Genomic DNA, 22,637 nt, shown 5'->3' on the forward strand with positions numbered 1-22,637 from the left:
TTCTTTGGATTCCCCTGAAGTCCCACACCTTGCCCAAGGCAGAGTGGTAAATGGAAAGGGGAGTGAGGCTACAGCTGAGAAATGTGTTTGAGACCTATCTCACCTCTCACTGGCCAGTTGACTGTGGGAACGCCTTAGCCGAGTCTTCCCATCTGAAGGGGCTGTGAAACTCGAATGTGGTTTAGATGTGAAAGCCCTTTTTAAGCCATAAAGTGCTATATAAATGCAAGGTTTTATTGTGATGGCACAAGTGCTTCAGCAGTGTTTTTGGGATAAATGATTAAAAAGCACATATTGTGCCTGGGCGAGTTGGTTCATGCCTGTAATCTTAACAATTTGGGAGGCTGAGATGGGAGGATTGCTTGAGCCCAGGAGTATGAGACCACCTTGGGCACCATAGTGAGACCCCTTTTCCAAAAACAACAACAACAAAAATTAACTGAATGTGGTAGTGTGCACCTATTACCCCACCTTCTTGGGAGGCTGAGGCAGGAGGTTCACTTGAACCCAGGAGGTCAAGGCTGCAGTGAACCATGATTGTGCCACTATATTCCAGCGTGGGTGACAGAGCGAGACTCCATCCCCCTCCATCCCCCACAAAAAAGCACATACTATGAAGACAAGCCATTCTCCCCACCCCGCCATGTTGTGAGTGTCCATTTGTGCCACCAAGTCTTTGACCCTGGGGTAAGGATATGGATGGCTTCACTAAATCTTTTATTCATTGCTCTTTAATAAGATTATGGATGTATTAGTGGTAATTAGTTTAAAAGAAGAAAAAGTTTTTTAGAAAAGGAAAAGTAACAAAGTCTCTTGGTACAATGTGGCTTTTAGAAAGACACTTACTGACTTTAAGCAAAGTACTGTATTTACTTGTATCAAAAACTGTCTCTCACTGAATGCAGGCTCCTTGGGAGCAGTGCGAAGCACCGAACCGTTGAGCTGGCATTGATTATTTAATCATCCCTAGTTTATTGTAAATGAAGCAGCACTTACGGTTCTGGGGTATTCCTGGAATTGCTGCTATAGTTAGAAGTGAGTTATTCTGTGTGGCAGGAGTGGCATATAGAAAAGCCATAGTTCTGACTTCCTGACAGGAAAAATAGCAGATTTTGTATTTATATGATGTCGTCCTTTTGGCTGGAATCCATCAGCTTTACAGTATCTTGTGATGCTTTCATCAGAACTGTTATTCCACGTCTCAGCATAGCAGTGGGGTCCCAGTAGCAATAGATACAAGTCATTTTCCGTGGCTCTATGGGTGTGAAGCCACTGGCAGTTTCCCTGGCTTGTTGTGTAGGTTAGGCTGTTAGGAGGCTCCCTGTTCACATGTTGCTGGGACTTTCCTCTCACACTGTGGCAGTGGTGCCAGGGCAGAGCATTAGTAGTGGGCAGGAACACAGGGAAGGCTGGGGCCCTGCAGTGATTTTTTAAATGACAGTCCTTTCAGTCTACAGAATGAAGAGTGTTGGAGTAAGATCAGTCTCCTGGGTGGTTGTTAGACTATGAAAAGTACTAAAAAATCAGAGAAGACAGTGGTGTTGCTGATGGGGACAGTTTAGAGCAGTTCTTCCCCACTGTGGAACGAGCAGGGTCCTTAGAATCAGGAGTCACATGTTTGACTCCTGGCACTCTCGCTGATTAGCCTAAAACCTCTCATGCTTTTTATGAGAATTAAGTGCGAGTGCCTAACTCCAGGCTCAAGATATTGAAATGCTTAGTAGATATTGGTTTTTTTTTTTCCTTGACTGGAACTGTATATTTCATCAAGCTGTAATCAGTTTAACAAATTATGGTCAAAATATGAGTGCTTACTGCATGCTAAACTCTGTTGGGCATTTTACATGCATTGACTGACTTAACTCTTAATAGCCCAGTGAGATAAATGCTATTTTTATCTCCCCACTTACACCAAGAACATTGAAGGTTAGGGATATTAACTAACTTGCCTAAGATTACAACAGCTAGTCGGTGGAGACGCCAGAATTCAAACCCAGGTCGCAGTGACTCCAGCCCGTTCTCATAACTGCTTTGCTGTGTCATCTGAGCTTTGTGAAATGGGGTTTTGATTTGTAACTAGGCTTTTGCTCAGAATCCCTATTTAGACTTTGCTCTTCGAAGCAGATTCATAGCCCACTTTAGTCCTGTGCCATAAAGACTATTTTATATTGCGTCAATACCTTTTTGTACACTTACACATCTATAGCCTCTTGCAAAAAGGGCATTGTAGGTACTTGATGAAGAGTTTTTGAAAGTTGTTTGTTTTTAAAAAGAGACAACGTCTTGCCATATTGCCCAGGCTGGACTCAAACTCCTGGGGCTTAAGCAGTTCTCCTGCCTCAACTTCTCACTGAAAGATATTTTTAATCCTTGCACCAACCCTCTAGGCAGGATGTTTCCTCTTAGGTTAATGGGTAGGGAAACTGGCTTAGATGAAAATGACTTGCTCATGGTCACACTTGCTAGTATAGAGTCAATGGGAACCTACACACCTTGGATTACTGTGCTTTTTTTCATTGCATAATGTTGCTTACTTTGTACCTTCATCTTTCATTTACAGCTGTTACTGAACATACTTCTTGATCACCTAATTTGTGCTGAGGATAAAGCACTAAATAAAAGACAAAAAAAAAAATCCTGATCTTCATGTAGTTTTCATTGTTGTGTTAGGTTTCCTTACCAACTTTAAGACTGGTGCCTGCTGAAATAGTTGATTAAGGCTTAAGATTTTTAGTCTTAAAATTTCTTAAGATATTAAGAAGCTGATTTCAGGGCATTTTCTAAGTTACATATTTTTCTTTCAATTTTTCTGAGTTCATACCTTAATTCATAAACATTTTAGTTGTATTTTCTACTTCAGAAATCAAAAGGTTTGATTCCTTTAAGGCAAACACAAAGTAATTCATTGTAGGTGTGATGGTTTCTTTTATATCCATAGTATTTTAATTCTGGTCATTGAGTTTCACTGTCAACCAGTCTGTTTTTAACGGTAAAAATCTGGCAGTGGCCCTTGGCCAAAGCGGTCTCATTCTGATGATCATATTTATGAACATTAAAATAGTCTATTTTTATTTCTTTGTCCACTATCCAAAATGTGTGTTCTTCCCTTGCGCAGATACCAGTCTTTCAAAAGATGCCCTTGAAAATTTAAGAGAGTTCCAGTTTTTTCATATAGATTTCTGGAATTTTGCATCTTGGAAAAATTTGTGACATTTTATCTATTGCAGTGAGGCTTTGTTCCAACCCACAGAATTGTGTCTTGTTTCTTTTATTTTTTCCCTCGTTGAGAAAGTGTCAGATATACTTGTCTTTTTTATAAGACTGTGGTAAACTAAAGCAATTTGAGTAACCCACAAAATTTCCCTGATTTTTTTTTCATGTAAAACAGCACCTACAAAATTGAGCTACAAAAGTAATCCTCTGTCATCAAAAGAAAGATATTTTCTTTCAAATCCTTGACAATTTTATAAATAAATTAGGGTGGAAGAATTCACTGCTATCATCAAAAACCTTCTGATTACTCTTCCTGGTCCTTCCTGTTTTCTAAGTGTCTTTATATTCATTTGAGTTGGGAATTGAACCCAGTGAATCATGTTCTTTTTAAAGGGTATTTTGTGATTGCTCCTGGTGAATCTTTCTAGCATTGATGATTTTTCCTTTTGTATATTGCAGCAAGAAACTTGAATTTATTTCTTGGAATTATCCAAAGTGTTTATTAATATAAACTGATCTTGCTCCTTTTCTACTTGTTCTAAAAATAATCAGCTGGATCACATTGTCTGGTTTATTTTAGAAGAAATATTATTTGGATGAAGCCATTACACAAATGCTGTAGCACACACACAAAAAAACTGCTTGTCATCCTGAATGAGGACAGTTGTCATTTCATATAAAGTGGATCAGTAGCCTTAGGTTTAAAGTGCTTAGAACTGCCTCCCATGTCTTCTAAGTGCTATGTGGGTGTTTTCTATTTTTATCATCAGAATGGCAATTCCCTGAGAGTAGAGATTTTGTTGTTATTGAATCGGCATTCAAAAGCATCACAGTTAATGCATATTGTCTTGAAATTCTGTTGCTGTTCTTGTTTTCTCGAAGAGTTTAATCTCTAGGCTAAGCATCACAAATCTATACCATTTTACTGTTGTGTTCAATAATACTGGAGGTCGGTTTGAAGATTAGGTATAATGTGATTGCAATGTAGTATTGCTTGCAGAAGAGACAGAATGATTGGAAAACCAAACTCTCCTTGATTACTGGTTTTTGTAGAATTCTAGTTCTAAAAGAATCTTAGTGATTTTAGTCAGATCCTTGAATCTTACATGAGGCTAAGAGAAGTTCCATGACTGCTAAGTTGAAGTAACACATGGTCTGATAGTGCATATTAAAAAACTTTTTAAGTTCTGGCCAGGTGTGGTGGCTCACGCCTGTAATCCCAGCACTTTGGGAGGCTGAGGCGGGCGGATCACGAGGTCAAGAGATCGAGACCATCCTGGCCAACATGGTGAAACCCTATCTCTACTAAAAATACAAAAATTAGCTGGACGTAGTGGCGCATGCCTGTAGTCCCAGCTACTCGGGAGGCTGAGGCATGAGAATCACTTGAATCTGGGAGGCAGAGGTTGCAGTGAGCTGAGATTATGCCACTGCACTCCAGCCTGGTGACAGAGTGAGACTTAGGCTCAAACAAAACAAAACAAAACAACAACAGAAAAACACCTTTGTAAGTTCTAAAAAGGTTTATATGGTAGCCCTTCTGAATGGAGCTTGGGCCTGGTGGAACTTACAGGTCTCTTCCTGTCCTAAAAGGCTGAGTTGTGACCCTTTCCGGGTTTGAGGCATGCTTTTCAGTACTCCCCTCTGATCAGTTTTCACTGATCCTTGGCAGCTGGTAACGGCATGCTGTAAGGAAACCTGGGGTAGACAGGCTCCAGACATGCAGTTAGCAAGCACTGCCTATGGACTGGCTAGTGCTGTTGGGTGCCCAAGTGTAAAAAGGAGTATTGTGAGGTTTTCCTGTTCAAGCAATGGGAGAGACAAGCCTAGCTCCTTTCTGCTATAGGACCTTTTTCCCCACACGTGCTGATCCTTTTGCTGAGACTGCTATCTCCCTTTTGGCTTCATGCCCCACCTCCATGGACATCCATTGCATCTTAATTCAATGTCCCTTCCCTCCTGAGCCCCAGACCAGATCACATTCCCTCTATTTTATGTTCTCTACTTTTCCTTCATAGCATTTTAGCTCTTTGTAATGACCTCTTTCTGTACATCTTAGTTTGATTCCATTCTTCCCATTGACTGTAAGCTCCACGTAGGCAGGGACCGTATTGCCCTTGTCCTTTGAATTAGCTTAGTTTCTGCAGAGCTGTTTGAAAATACTTGCTGAAAGAGTGAATCTCTTCAACAAGTATAGCATCTGAAGTCCTGCTTATGAGCAGAAGCAAGGCATTAGCATGTAGCTAGTTTCTAAGTGCTGTTCTGAGGCAGGGCAGGGTGTTTATTCACATAATTAAAACAATTGATTATATTAATTTTTAAAAAACTTTTGTGCAGTGATTTTAATCTTGTTAAAATTGGCCATACCAAAATAGCCAAATCAAAGTCATCACAATCAAATTCATACTTGTCTCCCCTGCCAGGCTTTCCATCATTACTTTTACTTAAGTCTTACCCACTGCAGAAAGCCTTCCCAAGCCAGCCCTTGCCAGTGTCAGTCACCAGAGCTAACAACATCCTGACACACTCACACTATTGATTTTAGGTTGCTTTTGTGTTTCCATTTGTGCTGTCTCCAACCTTCTATTGTAAGGCCCTGTGGGGATGCTGGCCTCGTGGCCTCAGAGGTAACTCATCTCCCTCTCCCCCTTCGCTGCTGCCCTGTAATGCCTGGGACTATGCTCTTCCTAAAACTGGATTCTGATAAAATGTGTTGAGTGGCCAGACAGAAAACTGAGGTGATAATCACTGTTAATTTGAGAACCAATTTTGAATCACCAAGGTTGGTAGCTTATTATTTGCAAAAATAATTGGATTCTACTGTTAAAGAATTTGTGAGAAGCAACAAGGAAAGCTGTTAAAATAATACAAAGCTGTGTGTGTGTGTGTGTGTGTGTGTGTGTAAAGGTTGGGGCGGGGTAATTCTAGAAGGAATGAGAAATTAAAGTGCGCGTTTTTGGGTGTCTTAAACTATTGTTCACACAATCAGGAGAGGGGCTGTTGATGGAAAAAGCACACAATCTTCATTTACATTGGACAGGACACTCCATGTCAGGAAGCAAAAATCCCTGGCTTCCTTTCTTGATGCAGTGAAGTTAGTATCCTCTTTGATGTTTGCACCCTAAGATGTCTCTCTGTCCTCTCGATGTCCTAGGCCATTTTTTTGTTTTGTTTTGTTTTTTTCCTTCTTCCTCCCAAATGCTTTTTCTTGCCTGCTTATGGTTTGGGCTGCTTCCTTAATGAAAATGCCCTCTTATTTTCAGATGCAATTACCTCTGCCACTGATTTATTTATTTATTTTTGTCTTTAGCGCTTCTCTGAAGTAGCTTTGGAAAGTAGAGAAGAAAATCCAGTTTGCTTCTTGGAGAACACTGGACAGCTGAATAAATGCAGGTATGTAGATTTGCATATTTTTAAAAAAGGAAAATATCTGGCTTTAAAAAAATTGATGAAACCGTGTTCTTGAGGCTGTAGGGCTATTGGTGCTATTGCCTTTAATTTTTTGAAATTGATGTATTTATTCATTCCCAATGTTGAGTATACTGGTTAAAAAAAACCTCAAATACAAAAGTATAGGAGGTACAGAGTAAAAGTTAAACTTCCCTTGTAATCTCTCCTAGATGTTCACCACTATTAAGAATTTATTGTACGTTCTTCTAGATTTTAATACGCATGTGCATAATCATATTATACATGTTGTGCATATGCATGATCATACTATCCATATTATGCTTTTTTCATTTTGCAGAATGTCCTGTGCATCTTTCTGTGTTGATTCATATACAGCTTTATGTTATCCTTTTTGACAGCCACATAGTAGTCCTGCCTGTTTTGTTTAGTGAGTCCTCTCCTACTGGACATTGTCAGTTGGATTTTTTCTTATTTCTTTTTTTTTTTTTTGAGTCGGACTCTTGCTCTGTCACCAGGCTGGAGTGCAGTGGTGTGATCTCGGCTCACTGCAACCTCCGCTTTCCCAGGTTCAAGCAATTCTCCTGTCTCAGCCTCCCGAGTAGGTGGGATTACAGGCGCATGCCACCACGCCCAGCTAATTTTTCTATTTTTAGTGGAGACAGGGGTTTCACCATGTTGGTCAGGCTGGTCTCAATCTCGTGACCTCGTGATCTGCCCGCCTTGGCCTCCCAAAGTGCTGGGATTACAGGCATGAGCCACCACACCCAGCCGATTTTTTCATATTTCAAACAATGTGACATCCTGTAAATATATAATTACATGCATTTGCCTGTTTATTTCCTTAGAGTTAGAGGGTACAACACTGTCTTTGGATTCTTCCCCTGTCACGTCTATAAAGACTCTCAAGGACAAAGGTTTATCTTATATTATGAAGCAGGCTTTTAGCTACTCTGTTTTCCATCACAGTTTTTCAATGTGGGATGGGGTTAGGGGTTCAGTGCTGGGTTTTCAAGTGGTCTTGCTTGTTGATCTGAATTTCAAGGTTAATTATGAACTAACTGTTTCAGGCTGGTTTCCAGAAGATTCTGGTCTTCAGATTTATTTGGAAATTAAAAAGTTAAAATTGAATACCTCTCAGTTTGTAGCATTGAGGCATATCTGGTTAATGTCCCTCTTTTCAGAATCTCTCCTCACCAGGGGAGCTAATAGACCAAGCAAATGAATTTGGTGAAGAGAACTGTGACTGCTGTCTGCCCTGTATGACTTTTCTTGTTTGGGGGAGCCTCCTTGGGTCATTATGCAAGCACCCATTATGTGTAAGCCTCTGTGCTTCTTACGGATATAGAGAAAAATGACTCAGTTCTTATCTCAAGGAACTCACAGCATGTGCGTAAGATGCTTAAATTTCCTGTGGCTAGTGCAGTGGGATAAGTTTAGGAGCAAGAAGCGAGGGCCTTAGGGAATGGGATGGAGGTTCAGAGATGGCTTCCTGCAGGAGGCGATATCTGAGCTGAATTCTAAAGAAAGTTGAAGTTTGCCATGCAAGGGATAAGGTAGAAAGATATTCCTGTAGAGGAATCAGTGTGAGTGAAAGCAGGAGGGTGAGAAGTAGCATTGGGTAGGGGAGGATATAGTAACACTGACAGCCTTGTGGGTTTCAAGCATGAAGCAAGAAGCTCAGAGTGATAGAAGATAAGGTGAGGAAGGCTGGCCGGCCAGATGATGGGGCAGGGCTCTGTTTCAGAGTCTCAGAATTTCTCTGTAGATTAATGGGAAGCCCTTGGAGGATCTGATATGTGTTATGGAGAAATTAGGGGTTTAAGTGAAGGTTGGCTTGGCAGACAGGAAGAAAGTAGTAGGAGTGTGGGGTCAGCGAATTAGTTTGTAGCCCATTGGTATTGGGCAAGAAGAAGAAAGAATGTGTAGGGCTTTCCCTCGTTTCTTTCCTCCTTTCTGGCCTTGCCCAAGGCTAAGTTGCTGAGGTTGGTTCTTTGGCCCTAGGTGCTCTCCCTTTGGAGGGTGCTTATGTGAATTACTTACTTACACACTTTTCACCAGGGTTTTCTAACTGTTCCAAAGCAAGGCCTCCTCCTGCCCTCCTGCTGCTGCGTCAAATTCCTGCCGCTCCTCCTGGGGTGGTAGGAACCAGGCTCCATTCATTAATTGTTATGGCCCTTCCATGTGACTTATGAACATGAATTGGTCATCATTTTGTGTGCAGTGTCTCAGGTGGGGATGTGAAGAGAGATAAGATACGGTTCATGCCCTCACCATGCTTGCTTTTTAGTGGGAGATGGACATGAAATTAAAACGCTGATTCTTGCCATAAGTCTGTTCAAAGCTTATGTGATTCCAGTAGAAACAGCAGCAGAATTAGTAACTAATAATCAGTCCTTTAACATTGTTGGTTCCAGAATGGGCTACATTTTGCAATTACAACTTGGGTGCAAATTGAGAAAATAAATTCAGGCCATGTCTAAAATTATTCTGATTTTTGAAAATATGGTCTGACCATATTTTCAAAAATACATAATTAATAAATTACAATTCATTAATTAGTATGCATAATTATTTTCCATGGTTTCATCTCTTATGAGATCTGACATGTTTGGTTTCCAGGAAGGGAAGGGGCAGGGGAGAGGTACGTATCCAATACCAACACCAAATGTTTCTGCTTTTTTACCTTCAGAACACTCCCTTTTGCCATAAGAACTTTTAGCACATAGAGTGACCACATAGTCTTGTTTTCCTTCTACAACAGTATCTAAATATAAAAGAGGACTGCAATGCCATGGCTTTCTGTGCTAAAATGAGGAGCTCCAAGAAGACTGAGGTGAACCTGGAGGCCCCTGAGCCAGGGGTGGAAGTGATCTTCTATCTGTCGGACAGGGAGCCCCTCCGGCTGGGCAGTGGAGAGTACACAGCAGAGGAACTGTGCATCAGGGCTGCACAGGCATGCCGTGAGTACTGGCAGCTGCCCAGGGCTGGGGGTTTCACCAACACACTAGTTCAGAAGAAGATCTGGGGGTCTCTGCCCCTTGTAGCGCTGCTGGGCAGAAAGAGTTGTGGACTCTGGAGTCAGGTTCCTCCCTGCCTCTGCCACTGCCACTTGCACGTGACCTTAGGCCAGTGATTCTAATTCTGAGGGTTTCGCTTTTCACTTTCTTCATCTGCAGAGTGGCTTCTTTCTGTTCCGTCACTAATGAACTATAAGATACCAGGGGATGACGCTTGACTTCTGTGGATCCAGGCTCAGTTCTCATTTCCCCACATCTGTACAATTGGAATAATATCAGCACTAGATGAGGTGCTACGTAAAACACCTGGGACTAAGTCCCTGCTCAGCAAGTAGCGTATCTCAATATCTTAATAATTATTCGAAACTTCTCCTAAAAAGTTTGACCCCTCCTTCTGCTGCCGTGACTGCCCTCCCATGCGTGGTACTGAGTTGAAGTGAGAAGCTGAGTGTTGCTTTGTGGCTTAGTCAAGTTCCCAAGTTGTGAAAAGGACGAGGCTCTCAACAACACAAGCTTTTTTTTCTCCTTTCAAGTGAGAGTTGTCTTAAAGTTAGCCTGTTGCCCTCAGAAGGTGGGAAACCAAAGTCCCTTTCATCCTTTGAACTTGAGGACATTGGAAGTTTTTGCTTGCCTGATTTTAAATGACAAGTTAAATCATAGAAATTAAGTTAAATCACAGATCTAATCCGCTTGGATTGTGATGATGGTTGTACAACTGAGTAAATACACTAGAATCTGTTGAATTGTACACTTAAAAATTGGTGAATTTTATAATATGTAAATTATATCTCAAAGCTGTTTTAAAAAGGTTCGATCAACTCGTTTTATGATGATGAAGTAGCCATTTATGATGCCGTACAGCCTGATCCCTACTTTACTTATCCCACCTTTAACCCTCAGAACAACTCTGAGGGGATAGGTTGGTTATTTTAAGAATTGCTTATCTTGTTAGTAGTACAGCTTGTTTAGAAAACCTACCTTCTTTCTGATATTTGTCTTTCTGCCTGAAATCTTCACACACCAGAGTTTCAGGAAAAGGGGAGAGGCTTATGGTATAGGGAAGAGCGTAGTAGGCTCTTACTGACTAAACCTGACACAGAATAAAATGGGCTGAGGTGTATAGATTATTAGTGGGAAAAATCCAGTAATATTGTCAAGTTATTTTGACTAGGCCGCCATGTGTACAAATAACCATCTTTAGACAGCAGCTTTAAGTGTGTTTGTAATTATCAGAACACCTAGATGTAAATCAGTGGTTCTAAAGTTTTTTTAAGGCTTTGTTTTTTTGTTTTCTCCCTTTCCCCTTGAGATTTGGTTTATATTGTTTATTCTCTTCGCCAAGCTTCTTGCCATCAGCACAGCAGGTATAAACCTCACTCAGTTTGTAAGCAAGGGTCGTTGTTGCAGAGTCATTGGGCTGCTGTTAATGAGGGACCAAGGAGCTGCTGGGAAAGAGATGAGAGGAGAGAGCCTGTGAGTCTGAGGATGGACACAGTCGCTGGACCTCCTATAACTCTGGGCTTAGGGTCAGCCAGTCTGGGGTGTCGGTTTCTAGCCTACCTTATAGAAAATGAGTGGTGTCTCTTCTGTAACTGGCTCGACAGAATATTGCAGAAACTCATCAATTTCAGAAATACATACTGAATGCCACAGGTTCTTGTAGCTCTGACTGTTACTACAGAAAGTGATGTTTGAGGGCAGTATTGTTTTCTTTCCTGTTTTTCACCTCTGTGGGGTAAAGTTTTGTTTAGTTCTCATTGATTCACCCCCTCAGTAGCTGTGTCTTGGTTTGATTCTCAGCTCTGCATTTTACTAGATGAGTAACCTTGAATCATACTAAATCTCAGGAGACCACAGATTCTTCGTCTGCAAGATGGTCAAAACAGTATTTACCTCATTAGATATTAGGAGGATTAAAGGGTAATACTTTTTTTTAAATTTAAAATTTTAATATTTTTTAGAGATGGGGTCTTGCTCTGTCCCCTAGACTGGAGTGCAGTGGTTCCATCATAGCTCACTATAACTGTGACCTCCTGGGCTCAAAAGTTCCTCCAGTCTTAGCCTCCCAAGTAACTATGACTACAGGCATGTGCCACCATGCCTGGCTCATTTTTATTATTTATGGAGGTCTTGATATGTTGCCCAGGCTGGTGTCGAACTCTTGACCTCAAGTGATCCTCCTGCTTTAGCCTCCTGAAGTTTTGGGATTACAGGTGTGAGCCACCAAACTCAGCCAAAAAATTATTTATTTATTTATTTGTTTGTTTGTTTGAGACAGAGTCTTTCTCTGTCACCCAGGAGTGCAGTGGCATGATCTTGGCTCACTACTACCTCCGCCTCCCAGGTTCAAGCGATTCTCCTGCCTTAGCCTCCCGAGTAGCTGGGATTACAGGTGCACACCACCACACCTGGCTATGGGGTTTCACCATGTTGGCCAGGCTGGTCTTGAACTCCTGACTTCAAGCGATCTGCCTGCCTGGGCCTCCCACAGTGCTGAGAATATTATAGGCCTGAGCCACTGTGCCCGGCCAAGATAATAAATTTAGAGTCTGTTAGCCTGATGCCTGACACTTAGCCCTCAGTAAATGTTAGTATTATTGTTTTACTACTCAGTACTTTTATATAAAGAGATATGTCTTTGATCTTTCTGTTTATGGGTAGTAATACTGTTAGAATCAGACCTGTGTTAGAATTACAGACAGTTCCATGATTAAAATAAGTTACACTTCAGATATGTAAGTGTTGGTGCACACTCAAATGTGGATATGCATAAAGAAAGGCTGGGTTTCCAGCCCAGTCCACAAAAGCCACTTTATGAATGAAAATCTATAGCATATTTGAATTATTTGTCCTAATAATACTGAATCCAAAAGCCATTTGCCTATGTTCCCAAGGAAAACTTCCCTTTACAGTTTAACTCCATATTCTCGGTTTATAAGAAAGACTATAACTTCTGAAGGGTAACTGTTCACATTGCTTGAGAAGCATGGATTGAGGTGTTCAGGAGAGCACTAGATAGCTGCCAAGGTATCTGTAGCTTCTTAACTCAGTGTCTGCGTTGGAGAGAGTCCCCGCCTGGGTGTGCTGGGCCAGGGAGGGGGCCCTGTCAGTGTCAGTCTCACTGCAGATGTCCGATTTGGGAAACAAGTGCCTATTACCTCATATTCTCCCAGGTTTTTTGTCATTTAAGTTTACCTCATCTTAGTTTGAGGCCTGGCTGCTTATGAAAATATCAGTAATAGCTGATTATTGGCAGTCATTCTCCCCCCCAACCTGCCTATGTTACAGGTTCATAAAATTTTAATCATGGGCGTAGAAGTGAGTGACTTCATAATCTCCCTGGTCTTTCCCATCATTCTCTTATTGACGGAGGCAACTGGTGGAGTGGAGAGGCAGGGGAGCACTGTCGGGCCAGCTTTGTGAAGCCATATATCTTCTTGCTAGTTGGTTACTAAATAAAAAATATTTGTGATAATCATACAGAGTACTTAAGAAGTATATTTATTATTAATGGTAATAGATTTTAATCACTGACAAAAATCACTTTGGTTATTGTTTATTCTAATATGCATTTTGCATACTACTGCCAGGAATTTGTTTGCATGTCTGATGTATAATCACGAGCGTGTTAGAATTGTTTAAGTGCTTTCTGTAGGAAACAGATGGAAGATTTCCCCAACTCCCAGAGTGTTTCCGATTAGCAAAGTGCACATCAGGCAGGATCTGTGAACCTCTCAGATAGGGGTTTTTTTAAAGCTGGATTTGATAAGACTCTGTGACGGATACCTGTAATGAGAAATATCATCAGAGTTTTATTTTTAAATGATCTAAATTTGGTTTGCCAGGAGCTACAGTGCATATTTCTGGGGAGTCATAGTTCTTGATGATTATGATCAAAACACCCTGACCGAACCTGGTCGGAAGTCTGTTTGCCCTAAGAGGATATGAGTGACCCAGATTCTTTGTGGATGAGAGAATTCCTTATCTTTGCATATATTGGGTTTAGAAACAGATGGCCAAATGTATCCGCCTTGATTTTCTGATGTGTTTTTTTACTTTTCCTCAGGTATCTCTCCTCTTTGTCACAACCTCTTTGCCCTGTATGACGAGAACACCAAGCTCTGGTATGCTCCAAATCGCACCATCACCGTTGGTGACAAGATGTCCCTCCGGCTCCACTACCGGATGAGGTATGGGAAGTACTGACCTGGTACCTGCCTGGCTCCCTCTGCACTGAGGGACAGTGGTCAGCCTGGAGCCCTGAGTCACTTACCAAGAAGTATTGTAGTCATTTTTGTAATTTGTAACTTTTGTATTTGCTTGATGTGAGAAAGGACTTCTTCAGTATTTGGAATACAATTCAAGATGAGTTTGATCACCTTCCTCTGCCACATTTTAGAAAAGAAATCTTGATAAGGCAGAGGATATTTTGAATAGAATTAGTGTCCTACAGCAGAGTTTTTCAAATGGGTAATCATAGTTATGAATTTAATTTAGTGGATTCACAGTTATGAATTCAATTTAATTTAGTGAATTTAAGAAAAAGAAACAGGAGACGATACTATCAGCATATATACATAACCTAAGAATATATTTTTTAAACTTTTGAGATATATATATATATATATATATGTACTATATATAAAGGTCATGATATAAAATATTTTTCTTACTAAAAGTTGCAACTAAAAAGCTCGAGAAACATTGCCTGAAGTGTTAACTAGAAATTCTAGGTTGGCCTTGCTCTCTGGGAGTGGATGTTTTGACTACTCCTTGAGGATTTTTGGCTGTGGAGCTGTAATTTTTCTTCTGATGGGCACCTGCCTTTTCTCCCATATTGCAGACTTTGAGAAATGTCACAGGTGACACAGACAGTCAGTACTTCAATAGCTGCAGTCTCCTGAGTTTGTAAACATATTTGTTCAGTAACTAGAATGGAAAATATGTTAGTTACATACTTGCTAAGCAGAAGTTAATGTGTGTTTAGCAGTGGAGATTATAAATAGGGTGGATCCTTTTTGAAAAGCAGGTTAACTTACAGAGGTATTAAATCAGTAGATAAGCTCAGATGCTAATAGAATGCAGGGATTTGCTAGAAAAGCCCTCTGAAATCTCAGAGACTTCACAGTATCATAGCTACTATTTTTGGGAGAATTTGGTGGAGTTGTCACCATTACACAATGACTGGGATGTTTTTCTCAGTGGACACTGAACCAGATCTAACTTTCTTTGATAATCATCCTAGGGCTGACTTTTTCCTCTTCTTTCTATGCTTAACCAAAGTCTCACCTGGAGAGGAAAGCTGTGTGCCGTGGAGATTTCAGGTCCCAGCTGAGCCTTCTGGCTATTGGCTTTGTTTTTCCACATTTAATCTTGCTTTTTGTGGCCTGGGGATTGGCTGTGTGATCAGCATTGAAATGGGTTGTTGCAGTTTGAAGTCTGGAAGGGGTATGTCCCTGGGTTCTAATTCTTTCCCTCTAGGTTTCTGTACTCAGCTCAGAGTCTAGAATGGTAGCTTTTAGGACTGGAAAAGACCAAAGTTACCTAATTCAACTCTTTCATTTTTTTTCAGTGGAAAAACTAATACCCAGAAAAGGGAAGAGAGTTAACCCAAAAATTACATCTAGTGAATTGTCTGATTAGCTTTACAATTGAGGCATTGTAAAGCTCTTTGAGGCATTAGTCTTGGTTGTCTGAATGCCTGGCTATTAAAGGCTGTCTTTGCCTGTTCCCTCTTTCTGTTAGCTGCCTGGAAGTGCAGGGTTGCTTCACTTTTAGCACCTTGACTCTGTACCTGACATGGTGCTTCAACAGGATATTGCTTTGTTACCACAGGCCCTTTGAACTTGGAAAAAAAAAATACCACCCTAAGCTAAAACATTTGCCTGATGACAAACTACAAAGATTTTGAAACCTCATAATCTCACCACTAAAGGAGGCGTAAATGAAAATAAATGTTGGTGATGATTTCAGTGGAGTACCAGTTTTACTCTGGGAAATATTCTTGTATTTCAATTATCGTTTTCTGTTTTTAGATAATGCTTTTGATAGTTGTTGGGTAATCATAGTTATCCTCAGGTATCTCTCCTCTTTGTCACAACCTCTTTGCCCTGTATGATGAGAACACCAAGCTCTTATATATATATCTTAGCATAGGACAACCATATTCTGTATTCCTTTTCAAAAAATATTTTCTTGCTTTTTTAAACAATTGAATTTCACAGTCCATTAAAACATTTTATAGAAGCCTAAAGAGAGTTTGTTGTGTATAATATCTGCATATAAACTTAAAATATGCAGTTATCTGTACATAATTTTCTCAAAAACTTGCAGTGCGTAGCTCTGATTGATGTCTATTTGTCTTTTTTTCTTTCTCCTTTCTTCCTGCTTTGTTCCTCCACGTCATTTTGAAAAGGAATATAGGCAGGTATCATTCTACATTTATTAATGTCATTTTTAATTTTTTTTCCATTGGCATGCTATAGTATCTGGAATTTTTGTGTACCAGGTTTGATGAGCACCTTTATAATTAATTTTTAAAAGGTGTGTGGAATGTCTGTCTTCAGTGTGTCTTCAAGCTTGGTCTTATGGGTGATAGGGAGGGTACTGATTCTGGTAGTCACGGATTTAAAATTTTGTTAATATTTTTGACATCTTATTAAGGAGAAAGCTGCCGGCCTTATTTTAGGCTCCCTCATCTTCTGTTTACCTTTAGCTTTTGTTCCAGTGGAGAAGCTACACATTATGTTTGGTCTCCTCAGCCTGATGCTGTCTGAGTATCTGACCTAAAGGCTTCCAAGACAAAGATGGTCCCACAGGGCTCTCAGCAGCCTGGAAGAATATCGTTGTTCAGACCAGATTGAAGATTGTGTTCTGCCCAGAGGGAGTTTGTTGGGCCCTCATCTCTACCAGGTCCAAGGACTGTTTCTCACAGAGACTCAGTAGGATGTGGAAGAAGAAGGCCATGGCTCCGTTGGCTCAGGGAACATCTGCCTTTTCCCCTCCTGCCACCTCCCCTGGCAGTGGAGGGTGACCTGTCTCTCTCCTTGGCACCTCATCAGAGATTCTTCTCTCTTGGACAACACCCTCCATCCTCGGAACCCTTTTCTTTCCTTATCTCGGGAAACCTTCCATATTGTACCTACTTCTCATTCTCTTATTACTGCCTTCCTCCGCCATCAAACAGCATTTACCCCTCCTGTTGGCCATTCTGTCAGAACCCCTCTTTGAACCTCTGTAGCTGGTTCACTCCTTCCTTCCTGCTTGTCCCAGGGAGAGGATCATGGCTAAGTTCTCCTGGGCACGTGTTCTGTTCTACCCTTGAAGAGCAGTGCCAGGCCTGGGTACAGCATGAGTGGCAGCCTCCCTGCCAGCTGATAGCCCTAGCTTTCCACTGTCACCAGCGGAGGGTAAGGGAACAGTCCAGCAGCTTCAGAGGCCTGACGTGGCTCGTGCTGCCCATGGCTCTGCAGATGTGTGATTCTTTCTGTGTGTGAGAGAGACACCAAAGCCCACAGTCAAATTCTCAGTCACTTTCGTAAATTACAAGGAAGATGGGCTGTATAGAATCATTGAAGATTATAAAAATGTTGGTTTTTACCTTTAAAGTAACTTCTTTGTTTATCCTTTCCATGTTAATTGCTACTCCCTGAGTTTATTCATCTTTTGTTTATCTATCAAGCATGTGTTCAGTAGCTGTTAGGTACCAGGCACTGGGATTCAGTGGTGAGCAGGACAGCTGCAGCCTTTGCTTCCGTGCACAGCTCACGGCATTGCTCGAATAATGCCACAGGCATCTGCTTCTCTCTGCCGCTTCCGTTTCTATCTTCCATGGGGCTTCCCTCCCAGGAGAGCGTGCCTCATATGTGCTTGGCTTTCGTTCTTTGCTCTGCCTGCTTTGCATGATCCAGGCTCTGTAGCCTGGCATTTAATTATTCTGTTCCAGCTTCCCTTCCTTGGTGCTTTTTCCCCTCCTGCCACCTCCCCTGGCAATGGAGGGCGACCTGTCTCCTCGGCACCTCGCCAGAGACTGTCATATGTCCAAGGACAACTTATCCTTTAAGCACAGTGCCTAGAGCGCACACTTGTTAGGGGCCCATAAAATGTCTAATTTCACTTAAAATCAGAAAACATAGTTGAGAAATATAACTTGTAATATTTTTTATGGAGGAAGGGAAAAGTGTTTAGGGCCTACGGAAGTCGCAGTATAGTCCTGCTTGTGATACGTGCCCCATTGTGTGTTGCTGGATAGTTGCTGCTGGACCTGACCGGTTGCTCCCAGAGACAGGAACTCACAGAGTACGAGAAACATGCCTGAGAACCCTCCACATCTCAGGCCCTAACTCAGGGCCTGGCTTGTCTTAGGCTCTGCAAACATAGCACAGTGACAGTTGTTGAAGTGTAGCAGCAGCTTTTTGCAGGGAAAGAGGGAGTTGTATTTATTGCTTCTCCATGACATGGTTCTTTTCTCATTAGTTCATGGGCAAGTCAAGGGAAAGAGACCTAGGTAGCAGCTGAGTCTGTAGCCTACAGATGGCCTGGGCTGGCTTGGCTCAGTCACTTCCCTTAGTCACTTCCACACATTCCAGAAATTGTGTTTTTCTTACAGGTGACAGAGGAAGTTATATATGGAAGGTAGGGTTAGGGGCACCAACCCCCTGTGCAATTGACAATCCATGCATAACTTTGACCCTCCAAAACATAGCTAATAATAATAGCCCACTGTTGACTGGAAGCCTTACCAATAGCATAAACAATTAACACATAAATAGACTAGTAACCTGTATATATCTTATGTATTCATGATGTACCTTTTTCTGAAATTAAAAAAAAAAAATTCTGTGCTACACAGTTCGTCAGTTTTTTCAAACTGTTGCAAATCTCCAAAAAAATTTTCAATATACTTATTGAAAAAAAAATCTGTGTATGAATGGACTTCAGTGGTTCAAACCCATGCTGTTCAAGGGTCAACTGTAGTAGTTAAGAGAACAGGCTTTTGTAGTTTTAGGTCACCTAGCCTCTTGGAATCTCAGTTTTCCTCATCTGTAAAATGAATGAAACCTTCCTTGTAGAGTTGCTGTGAAGATTAAATAACATAATATATATAAAGTGCTTGTTAACTCGTTTCATGATGCCTGTAGTGGTGTTTGGGTAGCTCTCTTTTAAAATCCTATTCATCATGTAAGATACACCATCAGTTGAATAGCAGCAATCTGGGAAGTAGGAAACACTGCCACGTAAGCTGTATATCTTGATTGTGTGATGAAACTAAATTGCAGGAATGTTAAAATGTCAATCAAATTGGTCTTGGATTCGAGGTAGAATGGGCTTAGCAGTGTGGCTGATGGTAAGCGTGCAGGGAGCTGTGGTCAGCATGGAGTTCCAGTCAGCAGGTGTTTCCCTATTCTGGAAGCATAGTGAGAAGTCAGAGGAGCTGTCTTTGTGATCTTCGGGAAGTCACTTTAGCTCCCTGAGTCACAGAGGAGGTGCTGATGGGACACTTCTCACGCAGTGCTAGTAAGAAGGAAAGAGATGGTGAGGGGCTACAAGGGGCAGGGTTGTCTGCCTGCTTCTCAGGGCACTTCAGCCTCCAGCACTGACCACTGTTGGTGAGCCAGGACGCCCTGCCCACATCTGGGTCCCCTTTGCCACAATTGGCATTCATTTTCCTGCCTTCCAGGTTCTATTTCACCAATTGGCATGGAACCAACGACAATGAGCAGTCAGTGTGGCGTCATTCTCCAAAGAAGCAGAAAAATGGCTACGAGAAAAAAAAGATTCCAGATGCAACCCCTCTCCTTGATGCCAGCTCACTGGAGTATCTGTTTGCTCAGGTAGGAAGTTTGGGCCCAGGAGAAGCTGGAGTTTGTGGGATGGGAGAGGCATTGTAGCGCTCAGACCCCCTGCTGCAGCTGAACTTGGTGGTGCTAGAGTGCTTTTTCTGGGTAAGTTCTTGCCACACCTGGACTTGCCCCAAGTGAGGAGAAAAAAGGCAGCATTTCAGCTTTCCAAGAGGCTGGTTATCCAGCTTGTGGGCTTTGGGGCTTCCTTTCTTTCCTATTCCTTTCCTTTTCCCCACCTCCTACCATTTTATTTTTCATCCGTATTAATAGCCTTCTGTGCAGAGGTCAGAGGGAAGCTCTGCTTGTTAGAAGATGTAATTCAACAGGGCTGAAGAAGGCACTTCTCAGCAGCCGTAGTAATGTCTGGGGAGGAAGGAGATGGCCACTCTGTCACTGGTGGTAGGATAGAAAGATTAGACGCTAGAAAAAAAAAAAAAAGAGAAGGTAGAATCACCTGAAATTACATTTACTCTGAGATTGCTAAGATTTTTAGTAGTATGCTTCCTGATTTTAACATGCAAATTTAGATACTGTATAGATTTTGAAAATATTTTATGGTTCATTTTGTTTTGTAAACTGCTTTTTTATTCATCTGATTTTTTTTATTTGTCCTTCAAATGTCAATTAAAATATTGATCTTCGTTGTTTTAATGACTTTGTAACAATTCATTTATTCAACAAATATTGACTGGATGTCTGCGTACTATTTGCCTCAGGCACTTGTACCTGCTAAGATGCTGGAGATGCTGGAGTGAACAAGACAGACATGGCCTCTGCATGCATCAGATGTACATCAAGTTAGAAAACAAGCAAATAAAATGATACATAGATAATACGTAAGAAGTTATGGAAAGTACTGTGAAAGCAGAAGCTTGCAGTAGAGAATATGGACAGGGGGGTTTGAATGGGAAGACCTAATTTAAATCATATGATCAGAGAAGGTCTCTCTAAGGAGGTAACATTTATAATGAATCCTGAAGAATAAAAAGGAATCTGCAATTCTAAGAGAGGGGTGGGGGACTATTTCTTCCATGTAGAGTGTCTCAGCAGCAGCACTACTGACCTTTTGGCCCAGATGATTCTTTGCTGTGATGGCCTGCCCTGTGCATTGTAGGGTATTTACCAGCATCCCTGCCTCCACCCAGTAGATGCCAGTAGCACTCTCTCCTTAGCAGTGATGACCAAAAATGTCTTCAATATTGCCGACTCTCCTCTCAGCCTCAGTTGAAAAGATCTGATGTAGAAGGAACAGAATGGGGGAAGGCCCTGAGGGCCAGTAGAGCTGCAAGGAGAGACCATGTGGCTGCAGACCAGAGGAGGGTGATGGGGAACGAGGCTGGAGAGGCAGGTGGGGGCAGATTGCATACACAGAGCCTTGTAGGAGCTGGCAAGGGGTTATGCTTTAACCCTGAGTGTGGTGGGAAGCCATTTGGAAGGCTTCATTTTATGTATGTTTCAAGTCGATGATTCTTGTTACATGTGGAAAGCAGATTGTGCTGGGTCCAAGAGTACACTCAAAACATACAAGCTGAGAGTCTGCAGCAATGATCCTGGGAGAGAAAATGCTGGTTTGGCCTAGTGTAGCAACAGTGGCAGTGGAGCAAAATGAGTAGATCTGCTGTTCATCTTGAAGATAGAATTGATAGGATTTGCTGTTGAGTTGGATGTGGAAGCTGAGAGAATTTGAGGAATCAAAGATGATGACTGGGTTTCTGTTTTGGGTGATGTCGGATGGATAATGGAGTCATTCCCCACACAGAGAAGGTCTTGGGGGAAGAGGGTGGGGAAGGGGCAGAAATCAGGAGTCCTTTTTCGGAGATGCCTGTGAAACATACAAGTGGAGATTTCAAGTAGGAAATTGAGTAATGAGGCTGGAGTCCAGAGGAAAAGCCATCATTTATTTAACTTAGTCACCCGTTCCTGGACATTTTCTGTTTTTCTCGTTTTCCCTATTATGCTATTACTTTATAGTCTGTTGTGAACAACTGCATACGTAGGTGGTCCTGTACACGTTCTGTTTATTATTACCTTAGAGTATACCATTATGTGTGAGATCACACACGTATCAGTATATCTGTGTCAGAGTTATGTCCCATTGTAGGGCTTTAGTTACTAATTGTCCATTATCTCCATTCCATCTATGCCTTAGAACTGCCATAGAGACAACAGAGAAAGGGGACAGTGCACAGCCCCAGGCAGATACTGTGTGGAAAAAAAGAAAATGAACTGGCCATTTTTAGATGGTCTTTTTGGATTCAGCTTCCCGGTTTTGTGTATCCATAGCTGAGAGTTATTCTTTACCTTTCCCGGGAGCAGAGGTGTAAAGGAAGAGTGTGCCATACTTGAAGAATAAGCATGGCGTTAGATTGACCTTTTGGAGGCTCAGGAATAAGTGACTTGAGGTAGCTGTACAGTGAATGTTTACAAAAAAACCACAGCCCAACAGGACAGTTTCAGGTTTTCCTTTGCTCTTCACACATTACTGGCATAGATCATTGTTCCTCAGAAGTTTTTGGAATGTCAGTGACCTTTCCTCACCTGAGAGAAACAAGATATCCCATGGTGAAAAGAAGAGAAACGGGAGCAGTGGGAGCCCTCCATCCAAAAACCATTAATCTGAAGTTCTTCAGGGAAAGAGAGCATCTCACATATGCAGGAACACTTCTCCCAGGCTTTGTGCCTGCCCTGCTCCAAGCTGGAGAAAGGCTAAAGAGTTCACACTTTAGTGTTCTATGTACTTTAAGTCATTTGATGAAAACCGAATGTGGCTGTAGCACGGCATTGAACAGTGGTCCTGGCCAGGTCTAGATTTAATCCCAGCCTACCACTTGCTAAGCCCTGGGCCCCCAGGGTACTCAATTCTTCTACTTGACTTGGGGTTTTATAACTACCCGACGTTAGATACTCCTAGTCATTTATTCTTTTCTTTCTCCTTAGAGTGGAATCTCCAGGAGATCAGGAACGTGGTTTAGTTTATTGCTGTTTCCCTGGCACCTAGAATAACATCTAGCCCATAATTAGTTCTCAATAATTACCAAATGAAGGAGTGACTGAATAGGGGCTGTTTACTGTTTTGTGCCTTAGATTCCTCATCTGTTGGAGATGACGATGTTAACATCCACGTTGTAAGGTGTTATGAGGACTAAATAAAGGA

The 22,637-nt window shown here is 41.7% G+C and overlaps 1 protein-coding gene across 2 annotated transcripts in view; it reads left to right on the forward strand.

Moving 5' to 3' along the window:
- Positions 1-22,637, forward strand: part of JAK1 (Janus kinase 1) — a 132,604-nt gene that overhangs the window by 73,567 nt on the left and 36,400 nt on the right. For both annotated transcript variants that reach the window (XM_034966665.3, XM_034966708.3), the window contains exons 2-5: positions 6,524-6,606; positions 9,386-9,584; positions 13,708-13,831; positions 19,321-19,474. In XM_034966665.3, the coding sequence (XP_034822556.3) occupies positions 6,601-6,606; positions 9,386-9,584; positions 13,708-13,831; positions 19,321-19,474 (483 nt within the window). In that variant the 5' untranslated portion in view covers positions 6,524-6,600. The remainder of the gene's footprint in view (positions 1-6,523; positions 6,607-9,385; positions 9,585-13,707; positions 13,832-19,320; positions 19,475-22,637) is intronic.

This window comes from Pan paniscus, chromosome 1 (genome assembly GCF_029289425.2).
Source record: "Pan paniscus chromosome 1, NHGRI_mPanPan1-v2.0_pri, whole genome shotgun sequence".
Classification (NCBI taxonomy): domain Eukaryota; kingdom Metazoa; phylum Chordata; class Mammalia; order Primates; family Hominidae; genus Pan; species Pan paniscus.